Source organism: Mercenaria mercenaria, chromosome 11 (assembly GCF_021730395.1).
Source record: "Mercenaria mercenaria strain notata chromosome 11, MADL_Memer_1, whole genome shotgun sequence".
Taxonomy (NCBI): Eukaryota; Metazoa; Mollusca; class Bivalvia; order Venerida; family Veneridae; genus Mercenaria; species Mercenaria mercenaria.
In genome coordinates, this window is record NC_069371.1 from 43,150,217 (window position 1) to 43,172,453 (window position 22,237).

General features: G+C 32.9%; 1 protein-coding gene across 2 annotated transcripts in view; it reads left to right on the top strand.

The window, feature by feature from the left end:
* Nucleotides 1-1,236: 1,236 nt before the first annotated feature.
* LOC128546159 (uncharacterized) overlaps nt 1,237-22,237 on the top strand; it is a 31,204-nt gene continuing 10,203 nt past the window's right edge. Inside the window, exons 1-10 of one of the 2 annotated variants that reach the window (XM_053517267.1) lie at nt 1,237-1,467; nt 5,560-6,149; nt 7,311-7,415; nt 9,068-9,487; nt 10,080-10,370; nt 13,307-13,563; nt 14,070-14,201; nt 15,163-15,273; nt 18,976-19,049; nt 19,907-20,364. In XM_053517267.1, the coding sequence (XP_053373242.1) occupies nt 5,567-6,149; nt 7,311-7,415; nt 9,068-9,487; nt 10,080-10,370; nt 13,307-13,563; nt 14,070-14,201; nt 15,163-15,273; nt 18,976-19,049; nt 19,907-20,364 (2,431 nt within the window). In that variant the 5' untranslated portion in view covers nt 1,237-1,467; nt 5,560-5,566. The remainder of the gene's footprint in view (nt 1,468-5,559; nt 6,150-7,310; nt 7,416-9,067; nt 9,488-10,079; nt 10,371-13,306; nt 13,564-14,069; nt 14,202-15,162; nt 15,274-18,975; nt 19,050-19,906; nt 20,365-22,237) is intronic. The other variant, XM_053517268.1, reaches the window with a different exon arrangement.

Sequence of the window (22,237 nt, forward strand, 5' to 3'; positions counted from 1 at the left end):
CTCGTTTTTACTCAAAAATCTTAACATTCAATATGAATACATTAATAATGGTTTGTTGTCTAACAGAACGCGAAATAAAGGTTACGTAAAAATTACTCGATTTGCAGTAGCAATGTAGAATCGCCATAATTTCATTATTGCACTGTTACAAAGGGAAAGAAAACTTCATGATTAATGAAATAATTTAAAGCGAAAAAAATGTTTTACACTATTTATGCACGATGGGCGGTTATACGTCGGGCGTAATAATTCTACGAGACCGCAGCCCGAGTGAAATTATTTTTACGACGTATTACCGCTCGAGTGTATAATTACTGTTAAACACGGATTTGCTATAAATTATTTCGATTCTAATATGTCCTTAATCTAAAACAGTAGATGAAATATAGTAGCGCTCTTTCTTGGTCGCAACAAAAACACTGACGTCACTGCACGTTAACACGAGGTCATTCTATTCGCGTGGTTTGAGACAAGCATATTATAACTTTTATTTTAGGCAGCTTTGTTACATTAGTGTTATGAGCTTTTTCTGATTTTAAGCTAAGTTCGCTACGTTTAAAGTTCAAAGTTTAAAACAGAAAATCAATTTGGTGTGTATATCAATACTCTTTCCTATGCAAGTACAGTTTGAAGTTCAAAATATAACACTGTAATTGAACCGTCTGCTATCAGTGAGGTGTCGTTTTGACGAATGAATACAGTTATACACTATACAAATGATAACGGAAGGAGAACGCAAACAATAAGGTGCAAGATAATAGTTATTTTATCTGACAAACAAGCAACTATCACATCGCTATATTCATATAATGCAGCTACTATTTTAATGACCAATTTATTAATGTTTTATATGGATAATGCTTTTTCTTCACAAATTAAACATCTCTCTCTTTCTCTCTCTCTCTCTGTCTCTGTGCGTGCATGCGAACGGGGGTATGTCTGCTTGTGTGTGTGTGTGTGTGCGTGTGTGTGTGTGTGTGCGTGTGCGTGTGCGTGTGCGTGCGTGCGTGCGTGTGTGTGTGTGCGTGTGCGTGCGTCCGTTCGTGTGTGTGTACGTTCACGTACATTAAGTTGCGGTTTTCGGAGGCTGCGGTTTTGGAACTAGAGAATCTTCCTTGTTCTTTAAATGATCGTTTGATGAGGTCTTCTCTGTTGTCAAAAATTATCAGTTTAAAAAATATGAAATCCAGAGATGACTTTAAACAACTGTTTCAATCTCAACCTTCATAATTCGTATGTCTTTAAAAGGATTATTTTGTAGTCGATCTTAGATAAGTTTTGTATCCTAAAATAAATCCGAGTATATGTGTGTACGGTTGTACGTGTATCTATCTGGGTCATAAGATAACTACGTAGATCAAAGTTCTTACAGTGTCCTTATTTAAATATGAACGCGTTATTTGACTGTTTCGAATGTTGAAGAGGAATTACGTTGTGTCTCTAGCTCAGTGACCATATCAGCAGCAGGTAAGGTTTATTAATAACAATTCCAAAGTAATATTCTAAAGTTATTCTGTCTTTTACAACTGTACATGAAGTCAGTTACTTTTGCATGTTGAGATCATTTTTATTTCTGCAGTAAATCAACGATTCTATGAACGCATGAATGTATTCTAAGATATTGCGGTCATTAAAAGATAGGGTCGTGAAGCCTAATTTGTTTGCAACTGACCCTTGTCCACGTTCCATAATGGGAGACTAATGATAAGTCACAATACACCGTTGATTACATTTTTGTGTACAGAAAAATCATCAATGCAATGTTTATGAAACTTCTATCATTTGTAAATTTACAAATTCATTCATTTCATTAAAAATAACTATGGTGACCGTGCACTTATTTTTTTTCATATATGCTGACAGCAAATTTAAAGCTGAATTAAGGACTAGGGTTGAATAACTTTTTACGTGTCAACATTTTAGTTTCATTTTTATATTAAATGAACATGATTATAAAGTACAACTGTTTCCAAATATTTTCACATACAACTTTTGCAGTAGGCAGGTTAACTTCAAAAGTTATATTACAGGCAATGTTATTTAGATATTTTAAACCAGTCTTTAATTGTTTGTATACACAAATGTTTTATTACTCATAGTACGCGTTTGTGAAAATTGATGCGTTAGGTCAACGTAACACCAACATAAAATCGCCCCTATTGCATGTACGAACATATTGATCGTACAACATGCTGACTAAAGCTTAGGATCAGGTTTAATAGGGAATCAGTCCTATCGATTTTCATCGATATACCGAATGAAATATAACTATCAAATTAAAAATATGTCCTTCCGGCACGCGCACAGAGAGTCTGACTTCGGATTTTTTAGAAGAATACACATTTTCCTTGTGCATAATAAGCGTCCACATAATTTGTCCGAGCCGCAACATAATACACATCAGTACAAATATGGGCAGTATTGTTTGTAATAAAAAATATACATAAATCTATCCCTCTACAGTAACATGCGATATACCGAATAAGATATTTACTTCCGAATTAAAAATAAATCCTTCTGTGTTTCCAGTACTTTTCAAATCTTATGGATAAGCTGAAGTTGAATCAATTCCTGAATGAGGCAGTGCCTTATTTCATAGGTTTAATAATGTACATTCAATGAGAAAGAATTGATGCCAACCGTCAACGTACTAATGACGATGAGGCTGGTATTGTTTTTTGTATTGGCGAATGATTGAATACACGTCGTCTGTGAATGTGTTACTTTTCTGGCAGCATGTGACATTGATATATATTATGAACCTCGATTTTGGACATTTACAATCTTAAGATATTCAAAAAACAGAAGAAATCGTCAACTTTTTATAAGGCAGTTCAGATAAGGCACAGTTCGAGAAATTTGCAAAACAATGATATTAAACATTAACTTCTGTGCAAAGAAACACATTTTTTCTTTGAAAAATAAAGCATATGACGGTAGCTATGTTTTTAATAAAATAGTTAAGAGAACCCAAAGGTGAAAACACTGACCTATAAAATAGATGAAATTTTGTGTTTGATATCAGTTTGAAACAGAGCTTATTTCCATCTAAAGAATCAAGACCTATCTTCAATGTACGACTTATGAACATATGTAGGATTTTCAATAATCAAATAACAGAATACTGGAAAATAATTTACAGGCTAAGAATGATCTTTGTTCAAAATTGAAGTTTGGTCATATTATGATCATTATGAACATTATAAAATGAGATTTTGTTTCTAAAGTATCTTAAAAATGCCTGATCGAAAGAAATACCCTAGTGCAAAGGCAATAAAAGCTGTTCCGCCATCTTTATCAATATCGCTAGGGAAGATTACATGTTAATGCGTTAAATATAGATATTTATATTTAAGGCAGTTTACCTCACGTAAAGCGTTACACACGCTTTCAATTGTAATTGTAAAAATTAGTAAATTCAACTGATCTTCATGTGTTTCCGTAACATAATCTGCAATTAATTAAGTTTTAAATCATATTTAGGAAATATAGCATCAATTTCCTGATGCCTACTGGTTCTTTTTGTAATCGTTTACTCTGTAGGCAACGCCTGTAACAAATTTCTTTTAAATAGCTTATTCAAGGATTTTTAAATGATTTCACATTCTTTTTAATAAACCTTCTGCAGTTTTTAAATGGCTGTATTTCAAGACGTACAATGAAGTGTATCAATGTCATAATGTCCTTTCATCTTTTTGTTCATGCTCGTTGAAAAAAGGTTACATTGGTAACGGTTTATTATCTTGGATGTTGTGTTTGTCACGGGTGGACCTTGATCACCCGCGGCGGGCAAGTGCCGAGTGCGATCACGTTTGGTTAACTTGCGATCCCGTTTGGTTAACTTTGGAAAAAACCCGCCCGCTTAGCTCAGTAGGTAGAGCGTCGGTCTACGGATCGTTGGGTCGCGAGTTCGATCCTCGGGCGGGGCGTATGTTCTCCGTGACTATTTGATAAACGACATTGTGTCTGCAATCAATAGTCCTCCACCTCTGTTAATTCATGTGGGGAAGTTGGCAGTTACTTGCGGAGAACAGGTTTGTACTGGTAAAGAATCCAGGAACACTGGTTAGGTTAACTACCCGCCTTTACATGACTGAAATACTGTTGAAAAACGGCGTTAACCCCAACACAAACAAACAAACAAAAACTTTGGAAAACAACATTCCAGTTGAAGGATATGTGACAATTATCCTATTTATCATATATCCCCATGTACGAAACGTATTTTTCAAAAGGGAAACACCGTTACTCTACAGAAGATATTTCAAATTAATAATCTTTCGTCGTGTACTCCTTTGAATCGTCATTACGTCTATTTTATTAATGGACGTTGGGTAGCCGCGTTGCATTTACATAATTTTGTGATAGATCTGCCCAAAGAGAGTAATAAAATATTTTGAATGTATAACGAAATTATGTCATTATCAGTATTTTGCAATTGTAAGTGTAAGAAGGCTCGTTTTTCTAATTTTCAGGTCTTTTTATTTAAACTAGTTATAAAAATAATGAATACTAGTCAAATAAATTAGAGGACTTGAATGGTACAGAGTCGTAATTATCCAAAATATATAATACAGATCTTGTTTTCTGCCAGTTTGTATTTTTTCTTTGGAAATTACAAGACGTTTTTACGACATATTATAATTCATACGTGTTTCGCAGTGTCGAGCTTACACTGCCCGTAGTTTATGTTTCTATATGTTTATGTTACGAATGTATGTATATCCCGTATTGTAATCCGTAATCGTATTATCATATTCAGTTTGTTGTCGTCTTCCGTAGTCATGTTATTTAATCATGTTTAGGCATTTTATTCTTTATTCAATGCACTTCATATAAAACATATCTCATGGTATAGGCTTAACCCATATTTAATTATTTATTCATAATTCACTAACTATAACAACTAACCACATAGGTGGGCCTCCCCTCTAATTTCCGATTCAGTGTATATCTGTAGAACGCATGCGCACTTGGATTAAGAAATGTATGACGAAGGCAACAGCTTTGGTCGCTGATAATAAAATGTTTACATAGGCGAAGTCTGAAGTTATTTCGTATAATAGGATTTAAAAATCTCGCGTAATATTTGAAGACATTTAGTGTCGTTAGGTCTTTTGGGGTCATCCTTTGAAACAAAATGCAAAGCTGATAATTTTTATAATAGATAACAGGAATCTAACAACAAGTCAATTCCATTTTGTCATGATTTGCATTGTGATTCATTCAAGAGAAGTAAATTTCTGATAAAGAAAGTATATGAACGATGAAAAACAATATACTGACTTAAGGATAGGGTTATGGAAACCTTATATTGTCTGGCAATATTTCATTAAGAAGAAAAATATTAGAAAAAATAATGTGAATTTAATACATCAATATCAAACTATGGATCACAATAGGCTATTTAATGAAGCAAAGCGACCACTCGGATCATTAAGCCTTTGGTGATAATTGTGTATTGTACGATACAACATAGAAAAGCGTTTGATGATACACGTGTTCAGTTAACATTAAAACGAAATTACCTTCCGAATTATTCGAGTATATATTTTTCAGTGAAATTATGTCGACCTCCGGCACAGAAAAACATTGTAGACTTTCCTGCATGCTAATAAAAGCTGGAACAAAAACAAATTGGGCTTTTCTTGAAAAACGAGTCAAGGACCTAAGTCCAGATCCAACTTCTCCTTGGTCACTTGACGACTTTCTGAAGACTAAACAGAGAGATATACAAAAATCTAAACTTTCCAAAGAAAAGTACAGAGTGTTATTCCCTGCGACTGGCGCAACAGACGTTAAGAAATGGGATTTGTCACTCCTCTGTCACGTTCTCGTGCACTATTGCCAGCTTAGCACAATAGAAAGTCTGGATGTTAAACAGTTTCGCAATGTTCGAAATGAGCTATGCCATGCGCACGAACCAAATATTGACGATGATAAGTTTAAGAATGATGTTGAAACAATCGAAATTATCACAACCAGAATTTTACAAAAGGTAGATAATCCAATAATCACCGAAGAAGTAACAGACATTATAAATGAAATGAAAGAAGGACCTTTGTCACTCGTTGAAACTGTGAGGACAATGCATATTTTCTACTCTATGGAGAGAGACATTAGAGAGAAATTAGATACGATTAGTGACGGTAAGTAGGCAGTTTCTTCGAAAGATAACTATAATTTCGGAGGATTATAAAATGACCTATTTAGACCTTTTTCCCCTTATTTTTCATATGAAATGTTAAATTTCAACTTTGAGCAATTAATGAAAACATATTATAACAGTAATTTTGTGTTCATGTGATATGCGCTAGACGCAAAGTTTTTGGACTTGCATTTCTGTCCACGAGAAGTATGTCTCTGAATGAGAAATAGGACTATGAAAAGAGACAACTATTTTCTTTAAAAACTGCAGATATCCATAAGTTATTACTTTTTCTCCGTGGCATAATTCATACATCGAATGTAATGAATCCCCAATTTCAAATGTATTTGTGCAGGAAGAACTAAACAGACTGTGGGTGGCTATAAAAATGAAACATTTAAAAATGTATTTATTTTATTTATTGTCAAAAACTATTGATAGGGTATATACTGTTGTGAATTTGAGGTCATAGCATTTCGAACAAATGCAATTCTCACTGCATTTGAAATTAGTTTCACATGCGAACGTTAGCAAATACAACAACATGTTTTAATAACTTACATGAGTATCTTTGTGTATGTCATAATCAAACATAAAACACTTTTTGTTTCATAAATAAAAAAATAAGTAGATTAACTACATAATACAACAGGCAATGGACAGATATTTAAACTGAATAGAAACATTACAGGTAAGTTATTGCCATAGAAACTTTGTACAAGTTTTCTTATCAAATTCCAATTATCCAATTTAAAAACAAAATCGCAAAAAAAAAACAGAATTTGCCAGCGTGACACAGTTTACCATTGTCTTAGTCAAACTGGCTAACTTCAGATACTTCTTTACCAAGGCCAGAATTATGTGTGTAGTTTTTGTTTTCAGCTTAAATCATAACAATATCCGTAATGTTAAGTTGGGTAATTATTTTATTCCCTTAGAAATATCCATTCATGGACGAAATCCTTATGATAATCACCCTGTTGACATGAAAAACAAATACCATTTACCGATAAACTCTATTTGTGTGTGTGTGTGAAGCGAGGGTGCTATAAGAGTTTTTTATTTGATATAGCCTACATTGTCAACTTTGATGTTAACTTTCGGTATCTAAACATGTATTTTTTCAACTTAATTGATATTTAAATGCTGTTTTTATCAATAGCCGAGAGTCGATTGCTTGAAGCAGCTGAGAGGATTGAACACAAACTGGATTCTTCCGTTGTTATGCGAGCAGATCCAAATTATTCATCTTCAGTGAGGCTACCAGGTAACTGAAATTTTAATATGAAAGTGTCTCTATTCAAAATATAGCATGCATTAGTATCGATAGTTTATCAAAATGTAGGTAAATGTTTCGATGAAATGCAATTTATAAAATGTAGTTTCTGCATCTGTTTAGAAAAGAGTGATCAAATATTCTAAAACTTAGTGTAACAAAACGTTCTTCTTAAGGAGAACGCAAACACAAACCATGAACCTTAAATACAACCGACGCATTTCCTACCCATTTACAAAATATGCATCGCAAGTTACATATTATTTTCACATTTTTGTTTTCTCTTTCATTGACTTTATCATAGCCACAACAAGCGAGTAGTGAAGGACATCATTGTAAATACTTCAGTTATTTTGTTTGTCTTCTCGGAAACATATAAAACAGTATCTTCAATGCAATTGAAAAGAATAGGGTTACTTGGTCTTGGTACAATAATGTAGGAGGTGAAGAGCGTTTCAAAAGTATCCTCCCCTTAAAATTGGCGATTAGCAATGACAGTCACACATGGATGTAAAAGATCAAGCAAAACAAATTCGAATTGATCAAGTACTTGAGTTTGGCTATGCATATATTAGCTCATCTTTCCGTTGCAAGTAGTAGAATAATGGCATTGCCCTTAGTACTGTTTTCACTTTACGATTGCTTTTCGTCATGCAACTGCTAATTTGAATATATGTTTTGAGAAGAATCTAGAGATCTAAAATATGTTTACCTTTATACGTGTAATATAATACAGGTCTTGGTTTTGATATTATTATGCATAAGAAAGGGACCCTTGTGACCCAGTGGTTAAAGGTCGCTGACAATGAATCACTTGCCACTTACCGAATTGGTCTTGAAGTTTCATTATCATCCAACTGACTTATGTCCCATTTTCCGTCTGTGCCTGAGACAATGTTCTTAGGAATCTGGGACTTACGCTACCATACAAACTAAAATAAAAATGATATAACCTGAATTGTGCAAATTTGATTCTAAATCACGACAAAAACAACGAAAATGCATAATGAAGAGTCTTGGTTCCTTTAGGTTACAGTGTTTGACCCCGCATTGGACTTATACCATTAAAGTGTAATTCATATTGGTGTATGGCGTTACATGCTTTTGCTCATGTTTCTTTTCTAGAAATTTAAATTTGCTCAGTTTTTGAAAGGAAATTATTGTACTCTGGTAAATAAACTTATACAACGATAGATGACAAGAAAGACATAAAAACATAAGTATATAGTCAGCTACCGTCTAACACTGGAATAGTGGTGAACGAAAGATTTTAATAAAAATAACTTTTAGATAACTAGAAACGACAAGTTCAGTCCTAATATTTGCGAATATTTGATTATTTGCTTAACTTTGACGATAAAGGGATGGATAACTGCAACTCCAGTTTCCCTAAACAAATACTGAAAGCTAATGTTTTTTTTAGTATCAGTAATTGTTTCTAAATTATACAGCCACAACAAAAAGCGAGCTAGCTACATCATCATTTAAATTGTTTATTTTCAATAGTAGAGTAGCCTTAAGTTTGCCCTTACAGACGATTTTAATTTTTCTAAGACGATAAGTTACATTCAGTTTCTGCGACATTTTGATATTACATGATTTAAAAAAAATATATATTTTTGACAATTGTATTTTTTACATAGCTGTGGACTTTTACATCGATATAAAGAATATTGGTGCAGAGAAAGAGGCTAGATTGTCAGAAATTTTGGTCGAGTTGTTTGAAGCTACACTAGAAGGGAATGAAGATCTCTCTACCCTACTCACAACTTTGCCACCTGAGTGTTTCCAGCAGCTACGAGAAACAGTAAATGAAACCTTTAAGATCTTCCTGTCAAGAGGATGGGAAATAAGCAAAGTAAAACACGAAAATGTTTTACTGAAAATTCAATGCCGTACAATATCGGCTGTAGTAGCTCTATTTAGAGACTTTGCTGAAGGAAGACTACTGCCGGTTCTAGAAAATCTCGGAAAAAGATGTTCAATGCTGGATAGTTATAGTAACGTTGAACTCGAACCTGTCTTATACAGGGATACCTTTTTCGACGTAATGGAGGAAACATGTAAGACATCATTCAATATATCATTGCTTATAATAAGATGAATTATAAAGCTGTTTCAAATTTAATTGAAATTATTTTTTATCATTTTATCATATGTAGAATGTATATAACCTTATTCATTTTTTGAATGGTCTTAGGTCACTTAGATGTCCATCACAAGTGTTTGAATAAAACTTACAACAAGAGGCATTCTCCTTTAACAAAATGTTTTAGTGCTTTTTATACCCTAGTTTCTACTTGAAGGAATCATGAACGAATGATGTTATTCAATTCTTACAGACAATGATGACGAGTAAAACATTTTATATATCATTTTGCAGTCATATTGTATATGATCAGTATTTTTCTATCAGTTTGGAGACTGTCACGACCTTTTTCTAGGATGTATAGGTTCACATAGCTACCTCCAAAATATATATAAAAAAAGAATCTTTGGGGATTTTAGCAAACAAGATTTCATAGTGCCTCAAATGCCACCGTAAAGGATACTTAGTCTCTTTCATTTTTGCAATATCAATAATATCAATAAGACAAATACTGTCCACCTTTGTAAGTATAAATTAATGTTAATTGTTAAGTTATGCTCTTTTAGTTTCATCTATAGAAGACAATATGCTGAAAGAGGAAATTGCAGTAAAATCAACGGACACACATTCACTCTGTTTATCCATCAAACCAAGAGACACGATGCACTTGGAACGACTGAAAAGCAAGCAAACACTTGATAGGATCCAGTGCAGTCTAAAGATAGCAGAACAGATATTAGTACCTCATTTAGAAGAACCACGTTTATCATTTGAAAGCAGTGTTGAGGTTAAAGAGCAAACTCCAGCACTTGAAAAAGGCTCTGCAGAGTTGTTGGATGACCAGTTTGGTCCGTTAGGTAATAAGATTTGATTAATTTTCTTTTGAAACTTTGCAAATTACACAGACTATTCAGAAAATTGTAATGTAAAAGAACGATATTTTTACGTTTATTACTTCTTGAATACTCTCTCTTATATCACATTTGACTGTCAGAGCATAATTTTCTAAATCAAAATGCATAACAGAAAGAGGACATAGAGAAGAAGTGCAGTGTACAAGAACCTTTACTCTCCTATCTAATTAGTTTTTTATTAAGTAAACTCTTTTTCTTGACCATAACTCCAAAACTATATATGAGCTATTGTGAAAAAAATATGAGACATGAAGAACTATATATCTTGATTATTTTTGTATCATCTCCCTTTATATGATTTATGTAAATCGTTTTCGATATGGAAGATGTTGCGTTATTTAATACAAATATTTTGTTTTAAGTCTACATTTACGATTATATTACGTCATAGTCATCCAATAATAGTCTCGTATTACTACATCACCTTACCTCTTCATCCCAATTTATAGAACTGAACTATGTATCTCTTTTAAAAAATTATGCCTTTTCCGTTTTTTAAATTCAGAGTAATTCAATAATTTAGTTTCCCGTTTTAAGGCCAATGCTGAAACACACTGATGCTGAAGGCAGTTGACTGATTAAGAAAACTTAAAATAGAACAAATAGTCAGTTTTCAAAGTAACCATACTGGAAACTTCATATCAGTAACACTGAAAAAACTAACACCAAAATTGTAAAAAATATTATAGATCATACAATAAAACTTTTTTCTTGAAGTGGAATATTTTTAGCTTTATAACACTTAAAGATCAAAATAAAAACATGTGAATGTATGCGCATACGTACATTTAATTCGTATATGTAATTAGTAAACTTAAAGATTATATTAAATTTCTTGCTTCAGACTATATATAAGACGAGACCTATGATATTTCACTAAGTCAGCTATATGAATAAATGGCCTTGAGACGCCAAGAAAAAAATCTCCGATCCAAAAGGTCATTTATTGTTACTACCTTTATTCTCACTCATTTTCTTCTTTTGGTTTCATTAGTAAGCAAGACTTAACTTTTCCAGTTTTTTCTTGAAAATAAAACGGAAACTTACATGTTTAATATTCAGTTGTTGATGGTGACATCGTATGTCAGCCATAAATTCTTTTTTTAGTCATACCACTAATCTCAATAGCTCCAGAGAGTGAACGCAGATCTATGTATCGTGAGGTCTATCCCCAGGCGAGATGGAAGTTCTAAGTGCCAATTTAAGAAGAGACGTGTCTTAAAGCATATGTTGTACACCTTTGATTCATGTTGAGAAGACGGCAGGTTCTTGGGGAGAATATGCTATCACTGGTACAAGATGTAGAAACATGTGTAAACTGCCTGCTATGAAATTACTGAAATGCAGTTGATATAGGAGTTTTCCTGCCCGGTCCATTCCCAGTCAACCATATAGAGATTTTAGTGAACGTAGCTTGCGCAAAACTCATATTCATAGCACAATGGTCAAGGTCATAATGCTGTTATTCATCAAAACTTTTTCATGTTTTTGGCAACCGTGATTTTCAAACTCAGGCGCCTAACTCAAAGATCAAGCTAACATGTGACGGTCAAATGTCAACAGGATTGTTTTCATGTTCAGTCCATTACCCTGTCATCCATTACGGGACATTTATATAATCTATCAAAAATATTCACAACAATAAGATGACTTGTCATGCGCAGTACCAAAAGGTAAATGTACATGTAACACCTGAAGAAGTCAGCATTGATTTTTCCTGTCGAGTCTGTAAAGACAAAATATATTGGTATAATTGCTTTCCTTTAATAGGATGATTTCTTACATTTTTCTCCTGTTTTCACATAAATCTAAAGATGAATTATTATATTTTCAAATTGACATTAAATACCTTTTCATAAGCAGATGTTTTTAGCAAAAACCAACTGTAGATATTTACAACATAATGTTAATATAGTACAATATCCAGTAGGAGACTTTGTATTGGATGGCAATACCTCATTTACTTGTTGATAAATAGAATAAACTTACTTTACAAATATTTATATAAAGAAATACTCTAAAAATATACTTCAAAGACTACACGTTACTTAAAATAGTAGTAGCTTTCGAACCCCTTCTTCTGCTGACTCTCAGGCTCAATATCAAGCTTCATACAAACAATAGTGACTTTTAGGATTTCGCAATTTGCATCAATTGTTTTTGACAATGCAACTTCCAGATATTGGCTACCTAAAATACTATATTCATGTTATGCAAAATATTGTAACGCTTCCGTTTGGCTATGGGCACTCTCTTTCGCTTTTATAACATATCTTGTAATTCTAGAGAATCAGTCTCCTGATGGTACGTTTCATAACGATATCAAATTATAGATTGAATTTCTCTTAGAACTATCCATTCTGAACTATAAATGAACACAGCTTGTTACCACAGCTTCAATCCGTTGCTAATCATTTCTGGATTGATCAACGCAATGTGTTCAATGATAATTTCAATCACATTATAAGCAAAGAGATGCTTCTAAGCAAAAATGGTAAATACATTCAATTAAGTTTAAAATGAACACAGCTTGTTACCACAGCTTCAATCCGTTGCTAGTCATTTCTGGATTGATCAACGCAATGTGTTCAATGATAATTTCAATCACATTATAATCAAAGAGATGCTTCTAAGCAAGAATGGTAAATACATTCAATTAAGTTTAAACTTTCTAGACATAAGGTGATTATTATCATTGCAAGCCATCAAATAAAGCTGTAGCAGTGCATTAGTAAATGGTTTCTTCCCAAACGGTATATATTTTGTATGGTTTAGCAGACAATAGATAAATAATTCAGTTCTACAATTAGTGATAATGCACCAGTGCATTTTTTACAGAATGTCTTTAAGTCCTCTATAGTTTCCATATTGTCTTTAAGTAGACCACGAGTCAAGCACTGACGGGCACTTGACAACGTTGAAAGAGACTGAGATCGATAAAAATGCAGAGAAAGATTGTAAAATTGAACAAGACAGTTGTATGAGACCATTAGGAACAGAATCTGGAACAGAATGTGATGCACCGGATCTTCCTGCCAAGGCAATTTACACATTAAAGAGGTATGTACCGAGCGCAAGTACATCCAAGTCAGCCGCTGTAGAACTTTCATCGTATGAAACATCCAGTAAAGCCCAAGTAAGTATTCCTTATTATTCTTATTGTTTGATCAAACTGATAACAATGTCAAGTTATTGATGTGATGCATCTGGTAAAATTTATAAAGAGTCTGGTTGTGTCCAGACATATGGGACATCATGCCCACTTACATTTAAGTTGATAACATTAAATTTATACCAGAACTGCATGTCCGACACATGTAAAATTGCATTGAAATGTTTATACGTACTACTTGTAGTACTCTAAGGCTATATCTAGCAACGGTGTCTTAAATTTATTATAGAGTTTTCGCATCTACCAGGTTAAAGAGAGAGAAACCTTGACCATTACTGTGCTGTACGCAAAAATACACAATATAGCGAAATAATGTCTTGTTAGAAACATGCTGATTTTACTTCTGCGTGCATGATGTATTTGCATTTAGTTTAGATTATTCACTCAACTTAAATTGATCTTGTTGTACGTTTTTGTTTTTTTATTATATAACACATTTTATATCAACAAGTCAATTACATTTAAAATAGGTTGATTCCAGCAGTAGGGACACGCTACAGACGATTGCCCTGCTGGAACTGTACAAGTCACAGAGAGCTATAGCCCACTACCTTGAATTGGCATATCTTTCTTTCTATGACTACCCAGACATCGAAAATAAAGTAATAACATTTATTTCTAACATTTTCTAAAAACACTATTGCATTCCAGTTTGCAATGTGATTTTGTAAATCAGACTTTAGATATATGTACAGAATTGCACGGGCATGGAATTACTATACTCCTGTCCTTTTTGTCGATTAGAAGTATACGTACCAGTGCGAGAAGTAAATGTTCTCTCATGATAGTACGTCTGCTTGAAATGGTCTATCAAACATATCGTTCATAACTTAAATATTTGGATTTTAAGCAGCAATGTCTGCTTATAAAATGTCACCTGAACTGTAGATCTAATATGTTATTTGTACCGTGCTCCGAAACATGTTGTTGATACACCAATATGACTTAAAATATATAAAATGTTATAATAATGTTCCGCTTTTTATGCTTAGGTGTTATATTTTAGTCCTATGTGGACGACATATGGGGCAGAGGTTGAAAAAAGTACCCTAAACGAGTATAAATTGTGGTGTACGCAATATGAAAAATTTACCTTTTTTGTACATGTAACGTTTTTGTTTTGCTCAAATGTATTCTCAAGAGCAAGACCATGTTATAAAAGATTGACAATATTCATGTACAGCTAATTACACAAAACAGTTTCTCTAAAACATGCTCATGCCTTTCAGAAATTAAGAATTGCTGGAGAAAAAAAATATTAGAAAATACTTAAGTAATGCTTTTAATGTCAATATTGCTTATTAAATGACTAGAAAAAAGACAACAAATAATGGTATCACGAAAATCGGGAAGATAGAAAAGTACATGCTATTGAACAAATCTGCTTTTTAAATGTACTCAACAAATTCATAGAAATTTAACAACATTTTTGATTAGCCCTTTAAGGCTTATTATGTTTTATTTTAAATATTGCTATCTACCAATATAATGTTATATTATATTGTTTCAGATACCGTCTTGTCCATGTAAATGTTATCTAAATAATGCAAATTTTCATTCTAGGTATTAACAGCATCGCATTTCGCCAGGGTAAAACATCGAATCACAGCTTACAGTGAATGGTATTGGTTAGTCGAAAGATTAATGTGGAAACTGGAGGATCTAACCATTTGTGTAAGAATATTACAGTTAGTTTGTCGCAAATTTACATTTTATCACGTTATGCTTTTTAACCAAGATAATAATATTTCCTCATCTTTGTATTTTGTTTTTAAATTAAAAAGTAACTGCAGCTATAGTGACTTAGTCACTGTCATAGACACGTAATTTATATATTTGTAATGAAATATTATATACAAAAGTGACATTCAGCAGCTTAAAGAGCACTATATTTGAAAAATGTGTCCTTGTTCTTCTTCTCGTTCGCGACTACACTGTCAGACCAGTTGCCTCGATGAAACTTGTAGTTTGCCGCAGATCCTGAATGTCTCCATACAGTTTCCTGTGGATTGAGGTATCTATCGACCAAGTCGCATCTCGCACCTGGTCATGCCTTTTTAAATCTCTGAAGTATATGCTCCGCAGTCTGACATTCTTCACCACATGGACAAGTTGGAGATGACGCCCAAGATGTGTTGTAAAAGGGAATTTTCATTTATAAAGGAATGAAGTTATTCCAACAGAAAACCAGTTCTTATATATGCAAATTTGTTTACCTTTATGTTTTTATTTTTTATTTGTATCATTACTTAATTATGTATTACTAAACGTGATATGCTATCAAATGCCCGGCTTACATTTATCACATCTCGCCGATACGACGATGAATTTCGTATGTTACGAAAAACACTCGGCATTTATGAGAGTTGAGATTTTTGATTTCCTGAAAAACTAGCCTTTAATGGAACCCATGGATTTTGATTTTGTTTAAAACGACTTTCTGAAAATTCAACAAAATATTGCTCTTATCCGATTCTATGCTTTATGTACAGAGTTCTTGATTTCCCTAACAAAATTTGATTTCGGCTTTTTACATTCGGCTCTCGACGGTCAACCTCACTTACATTTTAAAAGAATTGTCGCTTCCTTTACAATGAAACTTAGACAGAGGGTAGTTATTATATAATTTCTGATAAAATGGGGCAATTAATACTGTATTTTTAGACATTGCGTCTCCTTTTCCGGTTGAAGCAGTGTTTGACATCACAAAATAGGTCTGGCAGTAAGGTTATTTAGTTAAATTTCATTTATAAATGACAAGGAGTATTTAAATTTTCGAATATTAACATTCGAATACCGTTTCACTACTTGAATATCCGAAACAATAATATAAATATATTATTGTTCCGGATATATATCATCATGAAAAATAAGTACAAGCCAAATGAAAGTACTGAAATGCTCAGGTATCTAATTTGCCAAAAATCAGCTTTCATTATAAATACGCATGAAAACAGTTTTTGTGGTTGTCAGACATGTCAGTTTGTATTTTGTGTACCACGATTATACATCAGTGTAATCTGTAGTTAATACCGCTAATTAATTGCTTACCTTTAGAATATTTTAATGGTCACAAAATTGATGCAAATCTGATACAACTCGCCTTGTTTCCGGTGGGTGCGATCCGAATATAATTGGCATACGAATACTAATTAGAAAAAAAGGCGGATACAAATAGTCCTCATATTTTTTGCTCTGTAAAGCTTTTTTCCTTATTTTCTTTGCATCTTTTTTTTTGCTAAAATCACATGACAGATCTATGCTTGACATGTAGGCAGCATTTTCATAATGAATTAACAACATGACAATTGTTTTTCATGGAAAGTTAGTGCATACAACACCAATATAATTTGGGGTCTCATTTTTAGCTGATTTTGCAGTTTGTGTGTTTGAATGAAATTATTTTTCTTGCATCAAGCATGACCCCCATTTTTCTTTTGATTGTTATTTAGCGCTGACAATATTCTTCAAGAAAATGTATGTTACAGACATTTAAAATGGGTCCTGATGTGTGCTGCGGCCATTAGTGTTTATAACATCATAAGACAGCACTTGAACCGATACTTCGGATATCGATCAAATCGACGAAAACTGTATTTAAGTAAAGAAAATTACCAAAAGGTAAAGAAAACAAAACAAATAGGATGCATATCATTTTTCATCCTTGCTGTCTAGAACACCTGATTTGATTGAAAATCTTGTTCATGCTTTTACGTTAGTCTACTGTCCAAATGCAAGCAATGCCTCCTTCCGTTTTTAAGTATTTCACGCGATCGTCCGATAGGAAGTTGGCTACGTGTAATGCCAGGACAGAACCTTACTTACGTCAGGGCTACATCTATGTAAGAAATACATAAAACCTATATACATGCACGTTATATGCAAATGAAGGCAGATAACGAATATGTTATATCTAAAATAATGAACAAACGCTGAGAACGATTAGTCAATCTTAATTTGTTAATGTCTGAATTTCTTCCGGTGTAAACGAAAGTAGAAATAATACATGCCACTTATTAGGTATGATAAACACATAAGATTTCTACTTGATTTGTTGATCAGTTGATAACCCAGTTCTAGACTAGTATTGTAATATTCGTTCGGAAGGTTGACCGATATTTGAATACGAAAAATCTGTTCGTTACCATTCCTTGTTTCAAGTCATTTAATCTAGTGTCATCATTGAAAATAGTCCTGACTGTTAAGCAAGGATAAAGACAAAAGAGAAAAAACTGCATAGTTGTAACGAGCATATCCAACTGAACGCCCTGACTTAAAAAATCTCAATTAATAACCTGAACATTAGAAAAACATCTAAGCTCAATAGAGACATGAAATTGTGTATGCTTAAACCAGTTTTCAGCGGCGATTCGTATCATTGTATATCTCCCTTGCACAATATCTCGACTCAGAACGAATATGATTACACGACTATAAAAGTATACAACTAATTTGCATTTGAAAAAAAAAATCACCCATTTACTTCGCTATGTTGTAGTCAGTACATGTAAAAAGATAGGTACACATTCTGAAGGAATACAGTTACACATATATTTCAAAAGTTATTGAATAAACCGATTTTTTTTTGCCAAGCGCTAGTTTGAACAGACTATTATTGCAGATATGATTGCAAAAGCTTTGCTGCATAGTCTTCATTTATCGCTTGTATAAATTTTCATTTCAATTCAATGGAGCTTCGATTTTCGTCAGATTTGCAGAAGGTCAGCAAGTGCATAAACAATTTAATTTTAAAGGTCTAATAAAAAGCTTGATGTATAATTGATAGATATGTGTAATAGATTTGTGGCAATATGTTAATTAGAATCACTTTTAAAGAATATACTGGGTTCTGCAAAACAAGAAACAGAATCAGTAAAATGTGGCCAAAAAGGGGCATTTTACTGCAACTGCATGTTTGAAATTTCATGTCTGAACTTAAATCGACATATTACCTTTAGTGATGATTTTACAGCATATGTTTCATTTCATACAGTTCAAGATATTATATAAACACAATGAATTTGTTTTGTAATAATAAACCATTCTAGTTATTAATAAATGGGGTTCTTTAAAAGCTGGTTTTTTGTTAGTTTTGAATCTGACAGTAATGGCTTTCAATGCTACAAATACAGATCTTAAACTGAATGAATTAAATTGAATAAAAGCCTGGCAATTTTCAGTTTCTTTTATGCATGTATTAGAAAACAGTGAATGAACATGTCAGAGGTATAGTTCAGTGTTTTAGTAAGTATTCATGTCTTTTTATATCTTTTGGTAAGTGTTCAAAAACTTATTAACACCGAAATAGTGTACAGGAAAAAAAAACTAAAGTAATTTACTGGTATATATGTGTCATATTTTATGTTTTTTTTTCAGGATTTTAGCGAAATAGATAGGGTCATTGAGGGTGCATGTAGACTGAAAAAAATGACGGAACAATTTCAGAAAAGGTAAATATATTGGGTCAACTGCACATTTGTGTAATACAAATTTTTTTACAAATAATACTAATAATTGATATGAAATTGTACAGCACTCAAATATAATACTAAAAGAAGGGTCATGTGCTTAAGTTTGTAGTTAACTGATTTGAAACATTTGGACGTCAAACATTTTGTTTTATAATGGGAGTGAATAGAAATTTGTCTACAATGTAGATTTTAATGAAACTTTTCACAATTGTAAACAAACCTATGGTCTATGAATTGGTGAAAACAATGTATAGGTCCATATAGTTATTTTTGAGATATTTGACCATGATTAAAGTTACCGCACATTTTACGCTAATTTCAAGACATTATTTTGAAATGATTTAGCGTGTCAGATGTTTTAATATCATATTTTTACTTTAGAATATTAGCAGTGCCAACGTAATAAATTTACACACAGGCTGCCCTTTATTCATAAAATGATTTTCATTTCCGTACGCCGATTCTAGGCTTTATTGCAAGTTTTCCGGATAAATGACGTTACGCCACCACTTCCGGTTTATCAAACGTGCAGAACTACCGTAAATACAATTAAGATTTTATCGTATTTACAGTTTATGTTGTGAATAAGGGTCTTCAAAGATGTAGATTAAAATTTCATTTTATTTCATATTGATTTTACTTATTATATATAGAATCTGTGAAAGAAAGTCTTAAAAACATCTTCATTATTTTTATACTCTCTGGTTTTCGTAATAAGCGATATTTTACGTTAAATAACTTAAAGGCTCTGTCAAATTTCGTACTAAAATATATCAATACATTTGTTATTATGGTAGCTTTTATTTGCTAACCTTTTATGTAAAATATGTTTTCAGTTATATTGAACTTCAAGACATTATCCGGAATCTCATGAAACGTTGCGAAAATTCCACAAGTTTGCGTAAACACAAGGAAGCAAAAGCACGCGATAAAAAATCTATTCGTTCAGAGGAAGAACGAAATAAAGAAAGTATGCGTGAATCTTATGTCCTTCAGTCAAAAGTTAACCTTGAGACAAGTCATCTCACAAAGGAAGAAAAAATGAAACTGATGATATACGTCGATTCCTTTTCTGGAATAAGGATGATTGACAAGGATGCAAGTAGTAATTATTCCGGTAGCTTCAAGTTCGTTCCTAAAGAAAACGTAAAAGCAGACACATTTGTGCTAGATAAACACACTGAAATAGCCAAGTATTCCAGCAAGCATTACAAAGGAAAACCGGAAATGAAAATATTTAAGCAGGAGGTCTGGCCTAGCAAATGGACTCCCGGTTTGAAAACCCTCAAATTCTGTAATTAACTTACTGCAATTCTAATTCAACAATCAAATTAACAACTGTTTTCCATGCACTATACACATCAAGTACTTTTCAAAGACACACTTTAAGGTAATGGACCTGTAATACTGTGCCTCCTTTTGAAGAGTATTCAGTTCCTACCATAAACCTACACATATACATATTTTGACTATCTTTTAAAAAGGGCGTGGATTCAAGTCGTAAAAGGACCAAAATTGTTTTATCTTTATATTTCTTTCTTGCTCACTGGAGGCTGCTTTTGTGACCGCTCGATGTCCGTCAACCGTCGTCCGTCATGCGCATTAAGCCGTGTGTCAACAATTTCTAAACAAATATTTTTCTTACATGTACAAACCACCGGGCAGATTTACACAAACTCCAAAGAGTGAGGAGTGATCAATGGATGGCCCCTTTTCAATTTGCTCGAAGAATTGAATCCATGCAGAACTGTGGTTGCCATGGCAACACAAATGAACATTTTTTCAAATCTTCTTGTCAAAACCACAGGTCGTAGGGCTTTGATATATGGTATGTAGCATCACCTACTGGTCCTCTATCAGGATTATTCAAATTATCCCTGTATGGTCAAATATTGCCCCGCCCTGGGGATCACTTGGTTTATATAGTTTTTCTTGTGTGTTTTTTTTTTAAGATACAGCCTTGAAATTTGGTTGACATATAAAGTTTTGCACACCGATCTAAAAACTGACTTTCATGACCATAAATGTGACCTACTGACCTACTTTGTAATTTTTTAGCGTCAGTTTGACATTTGAAACATGTTCACACATCTACGAAAACATTTCAATGCTTACTTATATTTGACTTTCTCACCTGATCTTTTACACTTGTCTTTGTAGAATATATTACTCTGTCATCATGACCCTCCTGTTTCTAGTAAATTAAACTGTTTTTTTTAAATTTATTATTGATTTATTGTACAAAAGCGGAAATGTTTCATTTGATAAGCAATGTCTTACTGTTTAAAGTGGATTTTACCTCTAATACAGAAAGGTGAAGTGATAGACATCTTTGAAAATACTGAGTTACGTGCTGTAAAATTTCTTCATTGTGCCTTTACTTCTTAGTTTATATACTGTGGAAGAAATGTATGTAGGTATTACTTCTGGCCCGTCGTTATTTTTGAATGTAGAGAGCAAAATGTAAAACAGTCTCATAGGACTCAGCCATAATTTTGTGTTCAGTGTTGGAGCTAAATATCTGTCCGATTAAATCCTTTTACTTGAGGCTGCCTAGAAGGAAATGTTCCGATTTGAGTCTCCCAAGAAAAAAAATGTTTTTGTGAGTTTTATTTTGTGTTTTATAATTGTTTACCAATACTTTGAGCTTTCTGTTATCAGAATTATTGGTAAAATAAATTCTATGCAAACAGGGGTTAAATTCGTCTCCATTTGGGCTTAAAGAAATATCATAAATAAACACAAATTAAAGAAAAAGAAACAACAACGTTGTTTAAAAATTGCACTACAGTGCTAAACAATGTTTCTTGTAAGACTGTATCATTTTAATGCAATCTTTTAAACATTACTATTACGGGTCCACTACCTTAACCTTTAGCTTGCTGGCAGTAACTGAGTAAACCTTTGCAAACAGTGCAGACAAAGTTAAGCCTGCACGTCCAAGCCGGCTGATCATGGTCTGTACTGTTCGCTGTTCAGTCAAACAAATTTCAGTGAACACCCCTGTAAAAAAAAAGTGGTACTGCCCAAATTGAATGGTGAACCAGTCAGTTTTAGAAATTAAGCAGGCTAAAGGTTAAACGATCGCACATAAAATTCACAAATCACATCCATTTAATATGTCCTATAATTGAAATCGGTGACGTTCTTTGGGAATACTTTCCTCA